The sequence below is a fragment of the Aptenodytes forsteri genome, unplaced genomic scaffold (genome assembly GCF_000699145.1).
Source record: "Aptenodytes forsteri isolate BGI_AS27 unplaced genomic scaffold, ASM69914v1 Scaffold54, whole genome shotgun sequence".
NCBI classification, from domain to species: Eukaryota; Metazoa; Chordata; class Aves; order Sphenisciformes; family Spheniscidae; genus Aptenodytes; species Aptenodytes forsteri.
The window spans coordinates 1,755,490-1,779,481 of record NW_008796044.1 but is presented as its reverse complement, the minus strand read 5'-3'; the positions used below and the strand labels follow the sequence as shown (position 1 = coordinate 1,779,481).

The window sequence follows — 23,992 nt, the reverse complement described above, 5'->3', positions numbered from 1 at the left end:
ATGCTAGAGTCAAAAGCCTTCACTTTTCCATACATCTTGGTATGTTCAATGTGCCTTAATGGAAGAGAGAAATCCTTTTTCCCTTTTCATTTCATTATTTTGAAAGGAGGGACTCTACGAAGTGAATTAAGAGATATAAAAAACCAGACTGGTAACAAGTAAGTCTCCACTTTTAAAGGTATATAATTTACACCTTCAGTAAAATTGTATTTATTTACACACACAATTTACAAACTGTAACTACAAAGTTTAAAATAATCTACCTCATATTTTTTGCAAAGTTTGACGTCAGACATGAGGCCTGTTGTAAGCCGCTGCTATCCACAGGCCAACCTAGTGATTGGTTCTTTGTTCACCCACTTACTTAAACACAACAAAATTGGTTTACCTCATTAAATAGGAGCTGGAATAAGCTGCAGCTGCAAGAGAGTGAGGTGGTCCTCATTTTTAAAAACTACCAATGTCATTTTGGGAAAAGAGTAACAAGCAGTGAAGAAAATCCCTTCAAAGCAATTGAAATACCAGTTTTGAAGATAAAATAGTGAAAAACCTGAGGCCAGTAAAAAGAAACATTGTTTTCTTTTGAAGTCCACCACCAACTGGGGCAAGTGGCATGTTGCATTCCCCAGGCTTATGGAAAATTTGTTTCCTGTCGTGTCAGGAAAAAAATACCATTATTGCTATGGTCCCTCTGGAGCACGTAATTACTGATACATATAAATTACACTTTATCAAAATACTTGACAAATGTTGCCTTGAAAATCAAAACTAAACAGTCTACCTGAGCGACGTTAGCCTAATTCTGTTCTCATTATAGGAAGGGCTGGTAGAAATGGAAACACTGTGCCACGCACATGCATTTCCCAGTCCTGTAACTAATACCAAAAAAAGAATGACAGAGCTTCACTAGCTAACAATTCCTTTAGGTGAGTCATTGCCTTCTGGGGCAATACTCTTGCTCAGGCACGGATGTGCCACTATGTCCTCTCAATAAACCCAGTAAAATGACGTTGCTAGATTTACGTGTTTTATTGCAGCCAATCTTATTGCAATGCAAAATCCTGGGACTGGTATTTCAAGTGTAGTCGTCGGCAGTCATATAAGTACTTAATATAGCAGAAGAAATATGAGGCCTCTAGAGTAAAGGAAGGGAAGTTATTTAAGTGAAGTACCTCCTACTGACCAACAAGTACCCAGATCAAATAACACCAAGATCAGACATTAGAACAGCTGCCACTTCTGGAGAAAAAGCTCAAGGGCTAACAAGAACTTAGGACAATATCCCGTCAGTTCTGCCCCCAATACGGGAATGTAAGGCATGGGGCTAATGGAGTAATTATTGGGGAAAAGTAGGAAAGGATAATATGAGTACAAGTGACTCAAGAAAAAAGCAAAAATCCCATTCTTACACTTTCAAAGATACAGTTGTTATGTGCATACACTAGTTGCAGAAAAATCAGTTTAGGGCTTGGAGACTGATAACATTCTAGTGCACTCAGCAACTTTCTTCGCTTCCAGTGGTACAGAAAACACGTTGAGGCAGGACTGATCCAGTGATGATTATCAGAACTAACACAACAGGGAGTTCTATTAACGTGAATGTGTGGTAGGAAACAAGATTATTCTCTCAACAAAAGAAACTAACTGTATAAGCATAACCTTTGGTTTCATATTGGATGCTTTATTTTTCAACATTTTCCCCCTCACAGTTCATTAAGCATTGGCATTGTATCTTGCACGTAAACCACTCAGAACATTAAACCTAACATTCTTTCATATATCAATAGGAATGAAGTAAATCCATATCAGCTGTTTCCTGAAGAAAATCTTTCATAGATATGTCTCTAGTAAGAGCCCATCAGGGAGTTTAACAAAGCAAAGCAAAAGACAGGTACTTAATTCCAAATATGCTCTGTTCAATTTTCTCAATAGTATTTGCATTGTAGAAAATCTCAAACTTCAACAGTGGCAATTACTGTATATTTGAATAATCTCACTAAGTTCCAAAGCATTATGTAAGCAAAACATTAAAAATCAGCTCGTGGACTTCTTATAACACAAGGTGTTATAAGCCTTTGTTTTCAGTATGTTACACTGAGTTGAGAAATAAAAGCAGCTCAAAGGCACACCTTGTATGACATCCTTTTCTTAGTCAGAAGAGTAAGATGATAATAAACCGCCCTTGCCAATCTCTTCTTGTAGCACCGTAACATTTAATGACTTGCATGAGTTATTTTAATTTTGTTTCATAAATAGTTTCTACTGTTGTTAAGTTTTACAACATAGATTGCACTTGGGACATGAAATTGCATCAGACTGTAGATCAAATACCTCCTGGTTCAGCTCCACGTTGACCCTGTTGACAGGCACACATACGCCTCAGGCTACAATCCCATGGCTTCCCTCAACTGATCTGAATCATAATGAAATCCTGGATCATTTATGACTGTATTTCAAAAGTAACTGTAGTGCATTTAAAAGTAATAGCAGTATTCGTTTTGGTGACCTTTAAGTGTCTGAAATACTTTAAACAGGCATGCCCTATTACCCCTGTGAAACATATTGAAAAGTTCCAGAAAGCCTAACTTAAGCTTCCCATTGTACACATGACAGATTTCAAGAATAAAACCAAATAAGAATTAAAACAAAGAAGTGTTTGGTCTTGCATCATTTTGCCCACAATAACCTTAACTCACAGGGCACTCTGAATACACAATAAATCTCTGCAGGTAAAGCAGAGTTCTGCTGCTGTGAAACAGCAAACAGTAGAGCTAGATGCCAGAAAACTGGTGACGGGAAATGGCCTTGCATTTTTGAAGTCGCACATCAAAATCAAGACTTCATGTGCAGTGCTTATAATTTAACCCTCGTTAGTACCTCTAGAACAATGATCACGTCCCCTACTTCTACTATCCACTTGCACACCAAAGGAAACTCTCATAATTTGCAACGTATTTCCAAAGTATTTGAAAGGACTTTTACAAGACAATGAATGTAAACTAATCTTTAGCTCAGGATGACAGCCTATTATGGAAAGGAACAAAAATATTTACATTATCATTATTGTATTTTTCCTGTTACACAGATGAGATGTCTGTGCTCCAGGTCACCGGTTCAATCTGTTCCTACATCCACCTTGTGTAAGAAGACAGCCTCAAATGTGAGAATAATGCTAAACACTCCTATTCTAATCTCCTGTTCACCAGAAAAAGAAAGTTATATTTATTCTGCATTTCCTCCTAGTTGCAGTAATGAAAATTTACAAATGAATTTGCCACTGCTCATTCTAACTGGGGCCAGGACTCCAGCAGCTCTGGACCATTTACTAAACTGAGCATTCGGCAAAACACTTCTCAGCTCCCTTCAACGTACAGCCAATGAGGAAAGTGCAAAAAATATTCACATAGGAATTAACCAATTATAAGGAAGTTTTTAAACAAGAGAAGCAATATCCATATAGCAATAAATTATGTGCAAGTACACCATGATGTGCTGACATTTGCAGACTAGCTCTAGCAGCGAGGCCAAAAAGCCATGTTAACAAAGCAAACGCAGTAAATCTGACTCTGACAAACTTAGAGCGCACACAGTCAGACTAACAGGGTTACTCCGTTTCCAGAAGAGAAACTGCCTACAAACCATCAGGTCAGCATACCTATAGTAATAATATACTTGCAGAAGTAACCTAACTATTCTCTGACTGCAATCTACACAGCTATTCAATCCTCTGTTGAGTTTAACAAAAGCAGCCCATGGCTGCAACTCCGCTCTGCAGAGGCCACCAGCAACAATGCCTCCCCAGCCTCGCCATCACCACAAATCAAGGCAGCGGAACCAGAATACAACGCTGTAGGGAGCTACAATGCTTGAACTGGTGCTAACAGAAGCAAAAGACCAAAGTTCTGAAGACTAATGTAAGAAAATGGCAAGCCAATAATGCCCACCCACAATTATTGTGTTTTGAGAACCCTGTAATTGCTCTGTCATGTGAAAGCCATCATAACAAGAAGCTGAGTCACTGTGTTTTTCCCCCCAATTTTAACTTGTCACTCTAAACACAGAAGTTGAAGCCTGTTAAAAAGGATGCATTTCAGAATTGGCAGAGCATACATGACCACCCTCAGAAACCATGTCTCCAACTTTCTAAGTGATGACTAACCATGGAGTCCTGATCGAGTCATCTTTGCTGCAACTCACTTAAAGCAGCAAAATAGTCTGTGGAAGTTCAGAAAAGCCTAATTTTGCTAAACATCTCCAGGGTGTTCTCAAATATCCTGGTTGTGTAGAAAAGAATGAACTCTGATGGGAACTAATGTCTAATTGGAGAAAGTGACTACCTACTGAATTTTATCAATATTCCTTTTTTGATACTAAGAATAAGAAGAATTTTAAGAAGCATGAGAAACTATTTACAACAGCTCTGTTGATGTAAAGTCCTGGGCTGGACTTAGTAAGTTTACAAGGCTACTATTGGTGTTAGTAAAATAAACTAAGCATTTTCCAGTTCAGGACTGTGTGGAGCAGGCAATAACAGTATAAACATTTTTAATATCTTATCTCCAAGACGTGTGATTTGAAACTAGAATATGTTTGAGAGTGCTTTAAAAAACCCCTACATTCAGGAAAACTGACACCCAGCAACATGGTTAAGGCTACCAAATAACTTACTGGCAAATTAATCTCACAAATTGGGAGCCTCCCGATTTCTTGAGCTGAATACCAACCAAAAGAACATGTCACCCTTCTAATAGCATAGGAAAAAATAGTGAAAAGGAAAGGCAGTAGTTACTAAGCTAATAGAGTAAAACAACTTATTTCCAAAGCAGACTTATGCTTAATCTGCATGTGTGGTATTTCTTCTGGAAATGTATAATCCTTTGCCACAAACTACCTTAAATAGCTTAGTAATAAGATGACCTGATCACAGAAGTTGGCAATAGATGTCTTCTTAGAAGAAAGATGCCACTAAAACCCAGAAATAATTTTCGCAAAGAGCACTCTTTCTTCTCCAATCATGCCTGCTTCCCCTAAGAAGGGAAACAAGACATCTGCACAGTATAATTTTAAATAACCAATTTGACACAGGGGAAAAAGTAGCATTGAGAAGGGAGTCTTCTGGCTTTTTGACATTTCATTTGTTTTCTACTCTCACAATAATAAAGAAACCTTTTATTCATATTTTTTAAAATTAATCTTCTGCACTAAATTAGACAGGAAAAAATCCTTAGACTCTCCAAATAAAACTGGTGTATTTATATTAAAAAAAAATTGCTACATCCATTATTTACAACCAGAGTCAAGAAGAATATATAAAATTACTTCAGCTTGATAAATGGTGTAAATGTCATACAGCTATCTGCAGCACAAGCCTCTGACCTAATGCACATCTTTCGCAAGCCAGAAGTGCACCCTAGAGACCAGCAAACACTTACTGTAATTATTTACTGTCTTCTAAGAAGACCTGCTGTGATCCATACACAGTAAAACTACAATTATTGGATGTGGATAAAACCACAAACACACACTGTTACAAGCCCATGCTATTTTGTCATGGCAACACCATAACTCAAACTCATGTAACAATTGAATTGTCAGGATCCTGCTTTAATGTGAAATGATAATGGAGCTCTAAGTCAGCAATCTGTGAGATCTTTCTTTCTAGAAAGAGAACAAACAGAAAAATAAAGAGGACACTAAGAAAATTTATGAACTGCTTGCTTTGCCAAACACAGCTTCTGATGACATCCATGAGATGAAAGACTGAATTTGATCAGGAGTCATGATTTGATACTTCGAGCTTGCTAAGGGTCAGGCTGGAAAGGAGGGCTTACAAGCGACAGTTCTAGTAAGGCTTTCAGCAGCAAATTCTTGGCAAATCATACACATGTGAAACAACCTCCTAGCTACAACAAACAGCTACAAATGCACTCAAAGGAAAGCAGACATTGGTAAAATCTAATACACACTACGCTTGTCAAATTCAAACCAGGAGACACTGACTTACCTGGGCCACTTTCTGACTGCAGGCACAGCGTACCATAGCATGACATAGTATCACACAGTGAATCTAGATGTTAAGAACACCTTTATATTTATGTTTAACAAGGTCAGCTTCATAAGTGAAGCAGTAGCTAAATAGTTAAATAATAGTTCCAGCTACTCCTACCAGGAATTATCTAATGAAACTACTTACACAAAATCAAATATACACACTGCACAAACACTAAAATCATAAGGAAGCAGACAAATCAAGAAAAGAGATGGCAAATAGTAATGTATAAAAATAAAAGCCAATATGATAATTAAATAGACTACATAGGTTTTCAGTGTCTAATAAATTTATCATTAAAATTGCTTTTAAGTATGCACATCCACACAACAATACACATTTCTCACCAGTACCTTCGAAGTGTATGAATTACAGGAAAAAACGTTATTTCTAGGCAGTTTTAATGTGGCTTTAATACCTAGCTCAAGGAGAAAAATTGAGCAATGAAGGTATTAAAGTCAGCAAAAATAATAAAACTTTGCCTGAAAAGTCTTCAGAAACATTTGGTATGTTTTGTGTGTGGTTGTGTAGGCGTGCTTTCTTGTTTCTAATCTGCCCTTAAAAAATTAACAACAACAACAGAGGTCAAACAGACGTTCAATTTTTACTGGTGGCCCTCCAGGTATCATACCTACATTTACTTACATGACTGTTTTACAGTGATATACATACCTTATTAGCTATTAATGTGCATTTATTGCATACTAAACTAGAAAACTTAGATGATCTAATACAATGCATAGCTGTGGTCATAAAAAGCAGATTAGATTCATAACAGTGTTTTAAATAAATTATAAACAAAATGGGAGGTACATATTCTTCTTTTTTCAGGAAGAAAACATTTTAAAAGTTACATATAATCAGATAAAAACAATTTAAATTTCATTACAAATGACAGTGGATCGGTGCAAGTTAAAAGTTCCACATATTACCCTCTTTCACCTTTCCAAAAGCAGCAGTTCTATATGGAGGCAGATGTGAGATAATTCCTGACAACCAAAGGAACAGCATGATGTAGCAGGTTGAGCACAAGATTCCCCGCATCATTTCAGCAGTTAGACAAGTAGCCCCTTTTCCCCATTTAATTCTTTTGTCTTATTCCATCTTTGAACACTGAAGTGATACATTTCCCTCTCCAATTTGTTTCAGTGAAGTATTACCTAATTAGTGTTTGAGTAGCACTGTAAAAAGCAAAGCATAATTACTGATAGTCACTGACATCTCTCTGGGAAACATTAATTTACAATTAAGATACACATACATCAATAGGAAACCATAAGACTTATTATAAAAATCTTATGTTTTCATGACTGAAGTTGCATGACCTCAAGCTAAGAAACAAATATCAGCTTCTAAGCTTTGTTTATAAAGTATTTACTGCAAAATGTTTTTCGCTGCCTAAAATTCAGTTTGCTTCACTACACACGCATTATTTGGCACAACATATCATACACGTATGCAACAAAACAGTTTGCTGTTTCTGCCTGAACATAAAGAAACACATTTTTACTGTGAGGGTGACTGAGCACTGGTACAGGTTGCCCAGGGAGGTTGTGGAACCGCTGTTCCTGGAGATATTCGAAAGCCATCAGGACATCAGCACCAGTCTGCTCCAGGTGACTGTGACGGATGCGCTCCTCCTGTTTGAACTAACTGAACTTTGGTCCAGGCAGACGCTCAGCAAGTAGGCCTAAGCGAAGTTAATCCTCTTGTGTGAGGCTATCAGTGAGGACTCAGCACCAAACCCAAAAAAACAGTTTGGCTGGAGACTGGGCTGATAAGCGGCCAAAACTGCTTTAACACAGCAGAAAATCTGACTACAAATAGATGATTTTACACTATAAATATCTGCAGCCACCAGGACCCATTGAGCTCTCCCTCTTGTTGAGCTGGCTGCGCAGCAGCAATCTCCCCTTGAGTAGGGACGCCTCTCAAGGTGAGAGATCCCTGACCTAACACCAGACATCGATGGGTTGATAAGTGACATTTTTTGCACGCATGTAACATTTAAGATATGTATAGTAAGCTTAGGTGATAATCTTTCCCACACTAACTTTAAGCGTAGTAAAGAGTATTGACCGCAAATCCATCTGTACTTATTAAATATTTTACATACCTAAATTTACTGATTAGAACTCAATAAACTAACTACTAGATCAGATCTGAGTGATCTCTGACTCTTCTCCTGCAACAGTGACCCTGCTTGGGCAGGGGCTTGGTTGGACATGACGACTTCCAGAGGTGCCTTCCAACCTCAACCATTTTGTGATTCTGTTAGAATTGATTACTGGCTCTTTTTAAGGCTACTCATGGAATTTGTATTGTATGCTACAAGTACTTACCTGCCATTTCCATCCATCTATCGTAATACCTTTCAAAATATTCCACTATACAAGAAATAAAGCAGTCCTGCTAATCCAGCTTTATTGACAAATCTCACTGTGCTACAAATACTTACACCATGTTAACAACGAGCAACATGTTATACAATAGCTATTCCTGATACTAAAATTTTGTCCCATTTTATTAAAACAAATAATTTGTCTAACATATCTCCATTCTGTTGATCTTGCTGCTTTAGTCTCCTTTGGAAATAATTATAGATGAATACGATAAAACATTGGGACACCCATAACTACAAAGTTTAAAAACCTTGAGATTTAAAAGGTATTATGCATGCACAGCCATGAACCGGTTTTGTCTCAGAGTTCAGGATCCCAGGGCTCTGCTCTCACACTATAGTGTTCAGCTTTAGTCTGAATTCTAGATTCTGATAGTACCCTAAAAAGTAAACTACTTAATTTCAGAGTCTAATGCATACTTCCACTAATCTGATACTTTTGGGGGCGGGGGTTCCCGCCTTTGTTTTTAAAGATATTTAAGTATCATGGACCACTAGCATACTTGGCCTTTAGTGAAAAGCAGATACGCTATGATCATTTTATATACCAGCTGTGGACATGAAGGAAACTCATGTTTCCAGTATGCACAAAGCTATGTTTACAAACTTTGCCGATGAATTTCACAAGTTGCTTTGGATATTAGAAAATAATTATCTTGGGATCAAAACCTAGTTTCATAGCTGTTAAGTTACATGTTTTGGTTTATTATACTCTTTCTGTGCATTTAATCACTTGTATTAAGATTAATATTACCTTTTTCTTTATGGCTATATATTAGTAAATAATATCTGAAACTGTACCAAAAATACCTTTCTTGTTTCCATTTCTCAATGTATTAAAAGTGCCTTTTCCTTGATTCAGTTTTCTCATTAAAAGTGCCTGCAGTTTGAATTATTAGATACTTAATTATTTATCCCAGATAAAACATTTAAGAAGCTTTAAAACCTAGGAAATCAAGGCAACAGAGCAATGGCAAACATTTCCACTACAGAATCCAATCAAGGGTTCATTCACCATCCAATTTAAACTTAAAACTCTTATCTAAACTAAAGCAAACAAAATCCATGACTCTCAAAGCCACTCTTTCTACAAGAAAAGGCTCAAAACCTTATGAGAAACCCATTTCGTGGGACGTTTCACATTCCATCTAAGATTTATTCCTTTATATATATATTCCTGCTTCTAATACCAACCAGATGTGACAACGAAGTCTAAGCAGCACTGTAAAAGATGCAAGGATATCCTGTAGCTCGGCATTTCAGGAGAGGGTTGGAGAAAAGAGGCAAAGGTGATTGATTGAGGAAGTAGTTATAATCTGAGAAGCATTCTAAATTAAATTTTATTAGTTATTACAAAGATTGCATTTCAGTGAAAATGCACAGTGCCCTGACATAAGCACGCTACGGTGACAAATAAGGAAACCATCAGGGACAACAGCATGGCTGTCCCAAACTATGCAAACAGCACACATATGAAACAAGAGAAGAACCCAACATCGCCAAACAGGTTTGTTCTCTAGCTTTTCAAGCACATCATTGACAGGAAAACTTAATGTTCTACATTTCAACTTCCAGCAGCAACAAGACTGAAGAGACACTGCTGATACTGAACTACATTAAAAAGTTTGCTCCTTCAGTAAACTCACAGGCAGATTTCAGCCCAGCTGACCAAACACTGAGAAGTCTTCACATTCGTTTTGCAACTTTTAACTATTCCTGAAACATTAACAGGTCTTCCCTGAAACCCTCCAGCACACAAAATTCCTGCATGTTTAAGCAGGTCAGTCACTCCATCTCCACCAAATTCTATTAATGCTAATAATATGCCCAACTTTCACACTATTACCAAGTTATCAAACTTTAAATGTCACCTTTGTGTTTAGTTCTATATTTTTAAAAAATTGAGTCTGGACCTTCATTAACAAAGTTGTAGACTGTTATGGTTTACTGCATGCCTGCTGAAGAGAGCAGCTGTAAGAATCACTGCTGATTTCATCTGTATTTGCTATGTGGACAAGACTATGAGCTCTTCATTTTCAATGAATAAAATCCAAGTTTTCCATTTTGGGTATAATACATGGCAATTTTTAGTTCTTAAAATTTTGCATCATTTGAGCTGTAGCAAGCTTAACAATTAAAATACTCAATTTTGGACTTTCTAGTTTATCAGGATTAAAACTATTAAATATAAAATAATTGACTCATAGCTTAGTAGCCCAGAGTCAACAGTTTGAAAATATGGCAGCAGAAATAATATACCTATACTATGGAAAATAACAATTAAGATCAGTATTACCTACACTTTTTGATGTTCATTTTAATTCACTCATTGTAAATTCCACAGAATTTATGTCACCCATGTATCCGTCCCTCTTATCAATTTTTGCTTCACTTCTTTTATTCCCTTTCATCACTTTCTCAGCTATGCTTTCTTCTTGAAAGACTAGGTCCAGAGCAGCTGTGGGAGAGGAATTCAAGCATCATGCCTCTTCATTGAAACATTTTGCCCAGAAAGCCAGCTGTGAACAAAGTAGACTGGCACTGTTGAATTTAAGACAAATCATAACAGAAGTGAGAAAGAACAGCTCTGAAATGTACTAGCAGTAGGACCAAGACAGTAACACAAGAAAATAGAAAGTAACCTTCTTAGACACATATTTTTCTTTTTCCTCAAAGTATAAAAATATATATATACACACACGTGTGTTTGTGTACTTTTACAAATTCTAGTAGGTAGCAAATTTCTAGTTCTTATCCCATCACTGAAAAACATACAACCAAACTGCATTTCGAACTGTAATAGTTCACTTAGCTAAGATTTATTTACTTAATATATTCGCTATATTTATATAACACTTGTATCTTCAAAAGAAAAAGCAAGTTTCTACTGACAAACAGTGCTAAAGTGATCTATCTAAAGCACTATTAAACAGTAAGCAAGACTTTGAATGAATGTCAGTGAATAAAGACAAATATTTCGGCAGCATCCGTTGGGAAGCATTACAGAACAGTATTCATATTAATCATTCTATTTTATGTATTTTTGTTACAATCTCTATATTCTAAAACCAAAATTATCACCCTTGCTGTTAAGGACTATAATGTATCATGATTACATGAGCTACTCAAAAATACACACGCTGGTATTGAAAAGCCTCAATTACTTTCACTTAGTTTCTTTGTGCAAGGTTCCTTGAGACAGCTGCACACAAGTTATCAACATACACAACCTTCCCTCGAAACCACAAATTACCAGAGCGTTCCTTTCAGCCTAATGATAGCTATGTACAATGCGACCACTCACAGAAGAAGTTTCAACATGTTAAACTGGAATTTGTATTAGCGGAGACATGTAAACTCTATAATTTTTTTTTTTTATCTTGAAAGCATCACCATTTCCCTAGACAACCAACCTACATGAAACAACTCTTCTGTGAAATAAATACCACTGGCATCTTCTGGAGACCAGATAATGGTATCTGCAAGTAAGTACCAGCTCACACTTTATACTCAAGAGGAGTTTCAAGACACAGAATGTCAAAAACATGCAAAGAAAATTAGGAAGTACAACCAAATCACTCAGCCCTAGCAAATCCATTGAGCAAATATTTTCTAGTGCATTCAAAAGCTGCGACAAAGCTTGCAAAAACAAATCCAACAAAGATTTTTCAAGCAGATCTTGAGATTAAAAGACAGCTAAAGTTTGTAATTATGTATATTTCTAATCTCCAGAACAACGTCATTCACTTACTTGTACAGTTTTTCATGAGCAAGTTCGGGCAACAATGAAGTTCATTACAGAAATTCTCCAAAACTGTATCAGTATCACTCACTGCACAACACTATTCAATTTGTTAATGTTTTAAAAGCAGACAAAGAGCCTATTTTTTAAATAGCCAGGATTCCAAAATTATCAACATACACAACCTTCCCTCGAAACCACAAATTACCAGAGCGTTCCTTTCAGCCTAATGATAGCTATGTACAATGCGACCACTCACAGAAGAAGTTTCAACATGTTAAACTGGAATTTGTATTAGCGGAGACATGTAAACTCTATAATTTTTTTTTTTTATCTTGAAAGCATCACCATTTCCCTAGACAACCAACCTACATGAAACAACTCTTCTGTGAAATAAATACCACTGGCATCTTCTGGAGACCAGATAATGGTATCTGCAAGTAAGTACCAGCTCACACTTTATACTCAAGAGGAGTTTCAAGACACAGAATGTCAAAAACATGCAAAGAAAATTAGGAAGTACAACCAAATCACTCAGCCCTAGCAAATCCATTGAGCAAATATTTTCTAGTGCATTCAAAAGCTGCGACAAAGCTTGCAAAAACAAATCCAACAAAGATTTTTCAAGCAGATCTTGAGATTAAAAGACAGCTAAAGTTTGTAATTATTTATATTTCTAATCTCCAGAACAACGTCATTCACTTACTTGTACAGTTTTTCATGAGCAAGTTCGGGCAACAATGAAGTTCATTACAGAAATTCTCCAAAACTGTATCAGTATCACTCACTGCACAACACTATTCAATTTGTTAATGTTTTAAAAGCAGACAAAGAGCCTATTTTTTAAATAGCCAGCTGATTCCAAAATTAATCTGCACCATCACCATGTGTTTTGTATTTACTGCACTGCCTAAATGGTTTCCTTGGTTGCATATAGAGGTATTAAAACAATTATAAAAACCCCCACATGGATGAAGCAACTTTTCAGCAATCCTGTAGCAACTTTACAATTTCACTAGACAAATCATAAATCTTACTAACTGGTCTTCCATATATAAATTCAAGCATTAAAAAAACCCATTTTTACCATATAGCACATCTTTCAAAAAGACAGACTGGATCATGAGTTTAACTTCAGCAGGATCTAGAAAGTTAAAGTTATTTCAAACAGCTATTGACTAAACCTTTAAAAAGGCAGATGACTCTTCTTGATAGTAACTCTGCAGGCACCTGCTCATCCATTTTATTTCTATTGACTTTTTTAAAAATATATTTTATAAATCATTCAGTCATTGTGCTAACACCACTCTCTCCCTTCCCCCACCAAAAAAAATGATGCCAAGCTCATGTTAGTCTTCTCTTGCTGTTCAAACTGGTCTTGATGCCATCTAAACATCTTGTAACACAGTTTTTATATTTCAAGGAGATGAAAAATTCTTTACCGGTCCATATTTCCTCATCTTCCTGACTGACGAGGCAGCAGCCATAAATTTGCTCATCTGCCTGGCAATGCCTTGACTTATTTAAAATATAATTTTTAAAACTAAAAAAGTTATAACAATCTGTATTAAGTCAACATGCCAATTTTTAAATAAGAGTATGCAATCTCTCTTTGTGGACATCTAGACTATACTGGATATGAGTAGTCGACACTTTTCATGGTTTCTATAACTCTACATAGAGAGTTGAAAATAATTCACCTTGAAGTCATCATGAACGATGAGGTGAATATAGGAGGAACAGAAAAATTTTGTGGTTTCTCTTCCCTCTGATATTTATGCTCTACTGAATTACGACTACACACATGCAAACATAACACATTATCTTAAGAACCCTTACTATCTAGCACTTCTAACATCACAAAAATTAAACCTCTCACCACAGTCAACACACAAACGTGCAAATCTGTATAATAAGAAACATACAATAGGAACATAAATCAGATTATACTTACAATCTAGTTAACTTCTGTGTGTTCTGAAAAAGCAGCTCTGGAAGAACTTGCAATTTATTCTTGTTCAGACGCCTAAACAGTTACAATTAGAATAAAAAAAATTAGATTATCTTCCAATTTAAGAAGCTTATTCTATTATGCATAAACACACGAAGCTCCCATTGTATTAAACTTCATGCTATGAACTCAGCATAGAATGCATTATGTACGTTGTTCATACAGAAGCCAAACAGATCATGCCATCTATAGACCACCTGCCTACATTCTTCAGGTAGGGAGTCAAGTGACAGCCACCAGAAAGTTTGAATGTTTTAATATGGGTGAGTACACAAATATATTTTCTTTAATTTTCCTCTGGATACCTACTAACAGTGAATCATATGGCCCCCCGGTCAGCTTTCACTGCTCTGAAGAACAGTAACCAGGAGGTATCTGGATTTTCTCTCTCTTTCTAAAAATGTAAGCACAGTAAATGAAGTAACTTGACCAACCGACATTATTTCCAGACTACCTATTATTTCTACAGTATACACACAAGAATATTTTTTTCTTTTTTTTTTTTTAAGAATTTTCTTAAAACTTCACTTGGAAAATATGAGCGCTGTTGTAGAACATATCAACATACAGGTAACCAGACAACTATATGGTAATTTGAAATAGAATCTTCATCTTTAAGATTCTTTCAGAAACATTTGAGAGAACTACTTAATGTTTATACATTAGTCCATTTTACTCACTCACTGTGAAAAGTTTTACACTGATGACCACAACTTGTCAATTGTAAGAAATCAACTGTTACAAGTTACTCCAGCCTAGTAGCTATAAAAAGCATAAGCTTCCTCTCCTTCGTCAAATGCATGACAGCCCTGCAAAATCTAAAAGTTCTACTTATAAGAAGCAATCTTTTTCTACAATCCTTTTTCAGTTGTCTAACTGACAATAAAAGCAGTTGCTTGCTTTCACAGTCCTAATGAATGTTATTTACATCATGCGGTTGACCTAAACTAATTACATACAACTCCACTGTTCTAAATAGGAAGCTGAGTTCTCGTATATGTTCCTATATAAGCCTGTATTTATGCCTCCTTTGTTCCCAATCTACCTTAAAAGTTAACTTTGATAGCAGATCTATTTTTGCTAGAGTTTTGATCTCAGAAGACACCTGGAACTTTTAGAAACCTACTGATACTTAGCACCCAATATCTGGTTTCCAGTTTTCTTGTACACTGAGTAATTTCACTATCAGAATTCAAGATTTTTTTTTATTTGAAAGGCCTTTCTCAGAGATCAAACTAATGTTGTAGGGTTTTCATATGGCGGAGTTTTCATATGGCTACCATATGAACATGTCTTGCAAGATAAAGGGATGATGGGGGAGAGGAGAATATTTACTTCTCTTTCTGACACCTAGAACAGATCAAAGGCTGCATTTGCAAGCTTGCTTACAGAGCCTAAACATTATGCATTACACATGCTGCATGCTAACTTAAGCAGATGCAAAAACTGGTTATTTCACAGTGCTTTTACTGACTACCCAATTACACTTCTGAGATAAATGAGCAAACCAGTAAATGAAACACTAAACAAGAACATGAGAGATACTAAGCACTAGTTTGCATTTGGGAAAGTACATGGGAAGATTTTAAACTGGATTCCTTTACCTATGTGAAATTTCACACTTCTATAGCAAATTAAACTTAATCTTGTTTAATTTAAGGTTGATAGTAACATGCTACTTAATCCTCATCAAATTCATATTTTCAGTTAAGAGTGTTTATATTCTAGAATAGTTGATCTACTTAGCAGGATGAAATACAATGAAAAAAATTACTGTTGATAATACAGGTCTTAGCACTCCTCAGTTCCATCCTCATTCGTCAAGACCACCACTAGTTCTTGAGAGACACTAAATATGTTGAACTTATTTATCGATCAGAATGAAAAAGACTGCCAGTGAAATGCATCAATTCCACATAGTTGTCTAATGTTTATTACTGTGTCTGATGGTCATTTCAGCTCTCACAATGTACATGCAATTATCCACTCTCAATCCAAAGTCATCTGACTTATCTCAAAGCAATGTCCAAGGAATATGTTTTAAGAATATTCTTATCGCTACTTGCAAGGATTTCACAAATGCTGAGTTTATGCTTATTGTTTTAAGCCACAGAAACTAAGCAAAATCAGATTAAGTTTCTAGAATAGGAGGTTCCACACCAACAAGCAGACGAGCAAATGTATGTAGTAACAAAAAATTGTGTTTTCAAGGTTAGAAAGTCTGCATCCTGAGAAGTCAAATATTTACAATTTGCAGTGACGCAAACATCTTCTTAGAGAAGAAAAGTTAACATCAAAAATTGTTCCCTAACATTATCAAATTAATCCAGAAGATCAAATATGTTAAATGAGTTCCTACTATTTGTATGGGCCAATACTGCCTTACCTGTGATGGATAAAGACCAAGTTCTCAGCTGCCCTTTTAAATTTTCCTAAGCATTTTAAGATTTCATTCTGACATTACCTTAGTATTGATTTTCTTTCTAACATCATATGAAGTAAAGTCCACACAAGGATGCTTTTTTCCTTGAAAAGCTCACATTGTGACCTACTGTTCACATTATATAAATGAAGTGTTGGTCTTTTTATACCGCAGCAGTAAGCAAGCCAAATCCATCTATCAAGACCAATAACTTAATGACATTCTTCCTTTGCCTTAACTCATGTAAGGTTGATTTTCAAAATAACCCATCAACACAGGTTAGTGCTCTTGCACTGTACTGTACATGATACTGTCCCTCAAACTACTGTAAGTGCATAGTACTTATGTCACAAACAGAGCTTGCAGCTAGTAAGCCAAGGCTATGTTGGTAGTTGATAACTAAGCGAATCTGAGGTAACAACAAACATTTGAAGAGTCCATGGCTACTGATGTCTTGGTTCAAGCTACGGAACTCTCCAAACATCACTTCCATCACTTCCTAATATTTACTTCAAGTTGGCATTTTTGCCAAAAGTTATTCAGCATTTGATTCTCAGGGGAACTCAGAGAATGAATAGGGTTTTGTTTCTCTTGAACATCACCTACTGTATTTAAATAACTAGTACTGTAATACTCATCTAAGTATAAGACAAGATCACCTCATATAAACTTAGACATACTTGATGTAGGATACATTTAACATGCTTATATTTATTATGTGCCAGAACACCACTGATAGCCTAGGAAAAATCCCAATTACACTTCTTATTTATCTTCCTGGGCTTGAGAGAAAGGCCATTAAGAAAGTTCTCAATACAGCAGTATCAAAGTACCAGACAGGATGTTTTAAAATCCTATAAAAGAGACATAGAAGTGTTTAAAAATTATTTAATGAAAAGAGCAAATGTTCTGAATGGTCATTTATAAGCACTTGTTTCCTCCAGTTTGACAGAGAAGTGCCAAACACGAATGAAATGTAGTGGAATAGTTCCTAACGCGCCATTTGACAAGAACTTCACTTTATCCTCATCTATCAGTAAGCTCTAGGACAAATAAGGAAACTTCAAGTGCAAGGTGAAGCAAACATTAGGAATGCCAGCACAGGGTAGGGCAAGCTCTCATGTAGCTGTTCCTAAGGGGAAATTCAAAGCCCAGGCTGAGCACACTTTAAAGGAACCCGTTGTGCAGCAGCCCCTTCACACACAAACCAACCCAAAGAGCGGTATAGAAATTCCCTATGCTTGCCTAAGCCTGTTACCTATGAGAGCCTTTCACCATTGTGTTACTGCCTAAATCTTGTCCTGTCAGGTGTTTAATTCTAATTACAACGGTATTTCTGATTTTATAACAAATACCTTGGAAAAGGTGAAGCCATGTATTATTACAATAGAATAAAAATGGTCTGCAAAAAGATCATAAACAAAATCAGCCAAAATCTTGTAAAATGATTTTGTGGACATTGTTCTTGTGACTGCACTGTATTAACAAATATAGATATTCCTCATTTTAAATTAGTAGCTTCTTTAAAATAGAAATAACATCAAGATATGCTATCTGGAAATTGTATTTAAAAGCCAAGCCATTTTTGCAACTGCAACTAACTACATCATGAAGGAATGCCATGTCAGTTTTGTAAATCTGAAGAGTAGACCAGAATTAAAGAAAATATCATTTACATTTTCTCATGACCAAAACCAGTCAAATTTTGATTGTCACACTAAATCCTTTGCATTGTTCAAACTGGGAACACCACCTGGGACTCACAGCACACCAACTAAAATCTTTGATCTGTCCTCTTCTCTCTTGTTAGAAACACATCCAGCATGCAATCAGCACATGTGCATGCACATGTGCGCACACACATAGCACCAACCACCACCATGCCAATACTGAGGTACACCCAGAGGAAGGAAGGAATCTGGGGTGCAGAGCCAGACAAGATCTGGTCCAGGTTATTTGACCTGGGGCTGCTGGATGAGAAGGCAGCTGTTCAGTCTCTGAAGCATTTTGAACTGGATATTTTATAGCTAATAAGACCTGCAAAGTATTCCGGGAATTCAGAGCACTGGGCAGAATGATGCATAATCATCTAATGCCACAGAACAGATTAGCTCCAGTACTGGATCAGAAGCAATTCTGGATGCGCACAGTGTGGAGTCCAGACTAATAAAACCTCCTGGAAGCTGAAGAACTGTGCAGAGAGGCTCTCTGAGTCATATCAGCTCTGGCAATACCTGCATTGAGTCAAACTTATTAAGTCTGATTAGACACATGCTGACTGTACAGTCAACAATCTCCATACACTGCAACTCCCTCCATCTTCCAGATTACTTTAACCACTACTATGCATGGGAAATATAACTTTGCACATTCTGTTTTGTTAGTCTGCTCCTCAGATCCCCGTAAGTGACCCATAAAAGCTGACGAACCACCAAATACGCACAATAGTTCTCAACGTGTAAGCAATGGGCCTCCAGGAGTCCATACGTCACCTCCAAGGCATCCATGTAAGACCACCACACTAGCACAATATCCTCTCACTAGGCTCAAATGTATGTTCACCTGCGCTTCTGTTGGAAGACGTTTAGGAAGCTGTAAAGGCTAAAAACCTGTATTTTTGTATGCAGGAATTCACTACAGAAGTGAGCTACTGTTTCTTCTGAAACTACTATAAATCACTGGCACACTTTTTGTAACTAAGATTGCTTAGTAAACTGAAAAATTCAGTCTAGGGTATAAGCTTATCTAGAGTTTAATTATGTTTGGATACAATATGGATTCATCCTCTTAAAATCCCTCATCTAGAACCAGGCATAAAAGTAGTTCAACTATTAATCACCTTGTACAGGAATATAGAGTTAAAACTTCAGTGTATGAAGTACTGGGGTATTGCAGGAGCACTTAATTCTATAAATGGTGTAACATTATATATAAGTAATGTTCATAACATCACATATATGCAAAATATCTCTATGCACCACAATAGTTTTGAATGATAGCTTTATATAATAAAACTTCATACTTACTAGATGCGCCCATGAGTTTTTAATAAAAGAAGAGTAACTGTTTCCTTCAATGCTGCAGACAGCAAGACATGTCAGCATTATTTTGTAAGATACACATCTCAGGTTACTTGTTGACTACTATTCTAGATAGTGCATGACATACTTTATATCTGGCTTGAAAATAAAGATAGGCATGAAACAAACCAAATACAATGATAGGTTACCTCCAAGAAGACAACTAAATATACCTTTAAAAGAAACTGATGAGCTATGCACTGAGAAAGACTCACCTGCTGTTAACAGACTCGTTAAAAGGGCTACTTCTCTGAAACGGTACTAAACTACTTAATGGACAGGAAAAAAAGACACAAGTAGCTTGGAGAGAAAAGCTGCAAAAGAAATCAAGAAATCAGAAAACAAATAACAACATTTTTAAAAAATTCAAAACCAAGAGACTTGCCTATTCTTCCCCAAAGACAGCCAGAGTCTTCCACAGCATTGTCAGGGACTGTAACTTGCAGCTAAAGTCACTCAAGATTTTTACAGGTGCTGGGCTGCAAGTTGGACTCAGGTACATAAAACCAACTATTTTCAACCCTTCCTCTACTTTCTAACCTCTTAACTCTACTTCACAGGAGCAATCTGAATTTGTTACTCAGCTAATATTTAGATATGCCAAAGACTATATGACAAGTATCAACTGCAGTTGGAACTGGAAAGAGTAAGAAGGTCACCATCGGAGGCAAAAAAGGACTTCTATGAGGGCCCAAACTGTTCAGCATACTCACAGGTGACCTGAAAAGTTGGAGGTGTAGGGGATGACAAAATTTGTTGGTGATATGAAGTGAAGGCTGATTACAAATTCCAAAGAGAACTAATGGTATTTAGTGCCCAAATGGCAAAATGGTATATATAATTCATTGCAGGTAAAATTTAACAGATATGCAGGGAAACAGATTTTTAAGTTCATGCATACAACGGCAGTGTCCAACCTGAAAATCACTTCCCAGGAAGTAGACCCATGAAAACATCAACTCACTGCTCTGTAGCAATTCATAAAGCAAGTGTTACAAATGATTAGAAGAGTAATGGATAACATTATTATTTCTCTATGTAAATCCATGGTGTATCCTCATGTGGAAGACTGAAAACTTCTGGAATTTCCACCTCAAAAAAGATCCCATAAGGTTCAGAGAAAGATGGCAAGGATGATCAGAGTTACAGAGCAGCTTCCATATTGGAACAACTCAGTAGACAGAGACTCCCCACAAGGAAAACAGCTAAAGGTCTGTACAATTATGAAGCAAGGGAAGGTGATAAGAAACAGTTGTTCTCATCTTTTGTAATACAAGAAAAAAATTGGAAGTATCAAATGTTGTTGATAGTAGCTTCAAAAAACAAACGGAGTTAATTTGCCCTCACAACGTGCAGTTAAATTGCGTAACAACTGATTGTATATCATTAGTTGCTAGTTTATGTGGGTATAGAAGACAAAAAATTAAGAAGAAACATTAAGCAATATTAACTACAAAGACCCAATTGATGATTCAAGTGATCTCTGCCACAATATAATTCACATATTTGTTTTTTCTTCATTTGCTCTTCCTTAGAAAGTTTCAACTGGAGACATGATACTGGCTTACTCATACTTTGGGTCTGAGCTAGTATGGTCATTATCTCCTGGCTTTCGGTATGTTTTTTTCTGTTCAGTTTCATCAGGAAAGACTTTAAACTCAATGCTAGAAATTTTAATTTATACTAAGTGATACAAATGTAGATTTTAAGCTCCTATTCAAAGCACTTCTGCAAAGCCTCTTTAGACCGTGAAGTTTGCTTGCTGCACAAATTCAATGTGTTCCCAATGTAAGGCTTAGAAAGACTATTTGAACATCAAGGAGCAAAGGAAAAGATTCATAATTACAGTTGCAATCAAGAGACAGGTATATGCGTACATGTGTATATAGGCATATATATGTATATCCATATATCTATGTATATAACTCTGTGAACATTACTTCCTTCTCATTTTATTTCAACCAAAGCCCTTGTGTCCCAACTCTGACACCCTCACATGCCTCCAAGTAAGCTCTTTTGCTCCTCCTAGCTATATTGCATGCCGACTTCTATTCTCACATAATATAAATACATAAACGTCTATACTTCACAGCTTTACTGTGTTACAAACTGCATTTTCTTGCTTTATGATTCAGATAGTCTAAAATGCAGATTTATAGAATCTGTGACCTTTAAAAGTCACAAGAAGTATACAGGCAACATTGTCCTCCCGTGTACAATTGTTTTCTTTAGAGCAGCCACATATAGCATCAAACACACTGTTTCAACAAAGGACAAACACTCCCTCTCACCTCCCAAAAATATTTTGCTCATATACATAACAAGTGCCAGTTTCTCCCCTTCCTCCCTCAGCCTACTGCCCATTTGGGGGTTCCTATGTCCTGAAGGCAAAGGGATAGAGGGAAACAACTTCCATGTCAATCATGGACTATCAAGGGCCCTTAAAAAAATAATGGAGAAGTTGTTAACTGTGAAATTCCTACCTTCCTGACTCCAACCAGGCTAATAATATTTCTTCCTCTGTCTGAAGCTGGGATAGGAGAGAAACTTAAGTATTAAGATTCCCCTGACTATTAAAAAACAGAGTAAGAAACAACCACTGGAGCTTGGAAAGACACAATGCTACCAGCCTAGAGGTAGATTGAAAATGTTTATCAGGACCATTCTATGAAATGAATGGAGGAAAAGACCTACGCTTCACATGGGTTATTTTTACTGTTATTATATTTTTGTTTTATTCCTTTTCTTGGCTTCTGGATAACTTCTGGATGAGGAAAGAATCTCAATTTTGATAGGAATATTTTCAAGTCGTTTTCAAGCCAGAGGTCATGTTTTCCTGGAGAGGAAACTTTCTTTGGGGTACTGACTTCAGCTGCATCCCTCATGTTTGCACATTGGAAGGGTCACATCCAGTTCGGGTACCGTTGTCTCATGGAATTCCACTCACAAGAAAAGCAAACAGGAGCTAAATCTAATCTATACCAAAGGCATGATCAGTATAGATGGAAAAGAACGAGATGCATATGGAAGTGCAACTATAACATAGCAAGAAGTTAGACAGCAACTTCCCAGGTCTTTACCCTTTCCACCATGGGAAACAGTTTGCATTATGATAAAATGACTATTTTTTTATCTGCCACTTCAGCCACATGTGTTAAAGCCTTTAACTTGCTCCACTTGCAACCATTTTAATCTTTTTTCATGAATAATCTAACCAGATTCTTTGCTACTGCAAATTATGCAGGAGAAAGCAATTTCAACAATCCTGCAGCATAATGCTCCTTACATGCAGAATATCCCTTCCTTCTCAAGGCTTGTATCACCATTGGAAGACTTCAGAAAGTTCAGAAGAATTTCAGGGTTCAGAAGTCAAATAAATGGGTAAAAGAACATTTTAAATCTCAGAGACCTATGCATTCCTTATACAATTAATTTGGAAATCTAGAAATTGTTTAATGCAATCACATTCCTTCTTGATATTTTTCAGCTCATGCATCACTATTTCTGTGAGTGAATATAATTTTTTTTAATCTGCAACATAGCACTGGTGGGTTTGAGATATTATTTTTTTAGTGACTGCTCTCACTTATTTACTCACAAGGTGTACAAAGACATGCTTAGTGTGGGTCTGACAGAGTAGCAACATTAACAGATCTCATAAAATACAATTGTATCCAGTATTTTGAGATGGGGCATTTTCAGCTTCATGCTTTGTTCTCACAGCTGCCGAACAGTTTTCCTCTGAGTAAGAAACAAACCAAGGAAAACCCAAAACCCCTTTTCTGCAAAGTTACAGTGAGGGGATGCTCACTAACTATATGAGAAGTTTCCTTCATGCTCTCTTCAAAGCCCCTGAGAGGCACTCACCACCTTCCCATGGAGTATGTCAACAATAGAAAAGCCCAATGTAAAAGCGATGCAACTGTTATTTATTCAAACTTGGGAAATTGTGCAATTTTCTAAGGCAAATTCATTTCTCATTATGCTACTGACTTGGTTTGAAAATTTTGAATACCATAACATCAGTGGAAGAAGGGGCAGGCGACTCAAGAATGCTACTGACTTGGTTTGAAAATTTTGAATACCATAACATCAGTGGAAGAAGGGGCAGGCGACTCCAGAAGAGTACAGGGATCTTGGTAGGTCGGGCAGAGAGGAAATGAGAAAGGCAAAAGCCCAGCTAGAACGCAATCTGGCCGCTGTCGTTAGAGACAACAAAAAATGTTTCTACAAATATATTAATGACAAGAAGAGAGCCAAGGAGAATCTCCATCCTTTATTGGATGC

At 36.5% G+C, this 23,992-nt stretch overlaps 1 protein-coding gene across 1 annotated transcript in view; it reads right to left on the bottom strand.

The window, feature by feature from the left end:
* Window positions 1-23,992, bottom strand: part of SLIT3 (slit guidance ligand 3) — a 553,189-nt gene that overhangs the window by 477,185 nt on the left and 52,012 nt on the right. Inside the window, exon 4 of the mRNA XM_009285701.1 lies at window positions 14,147-14,218. Within this exon, the coding sequence (XP_009283976.1) occupies window positions 14,147-14,218 (72 nt within the window). The remainder of the gene's footprint in view (window positions 1-14,146; window positions 14,219-23,992) is intronic.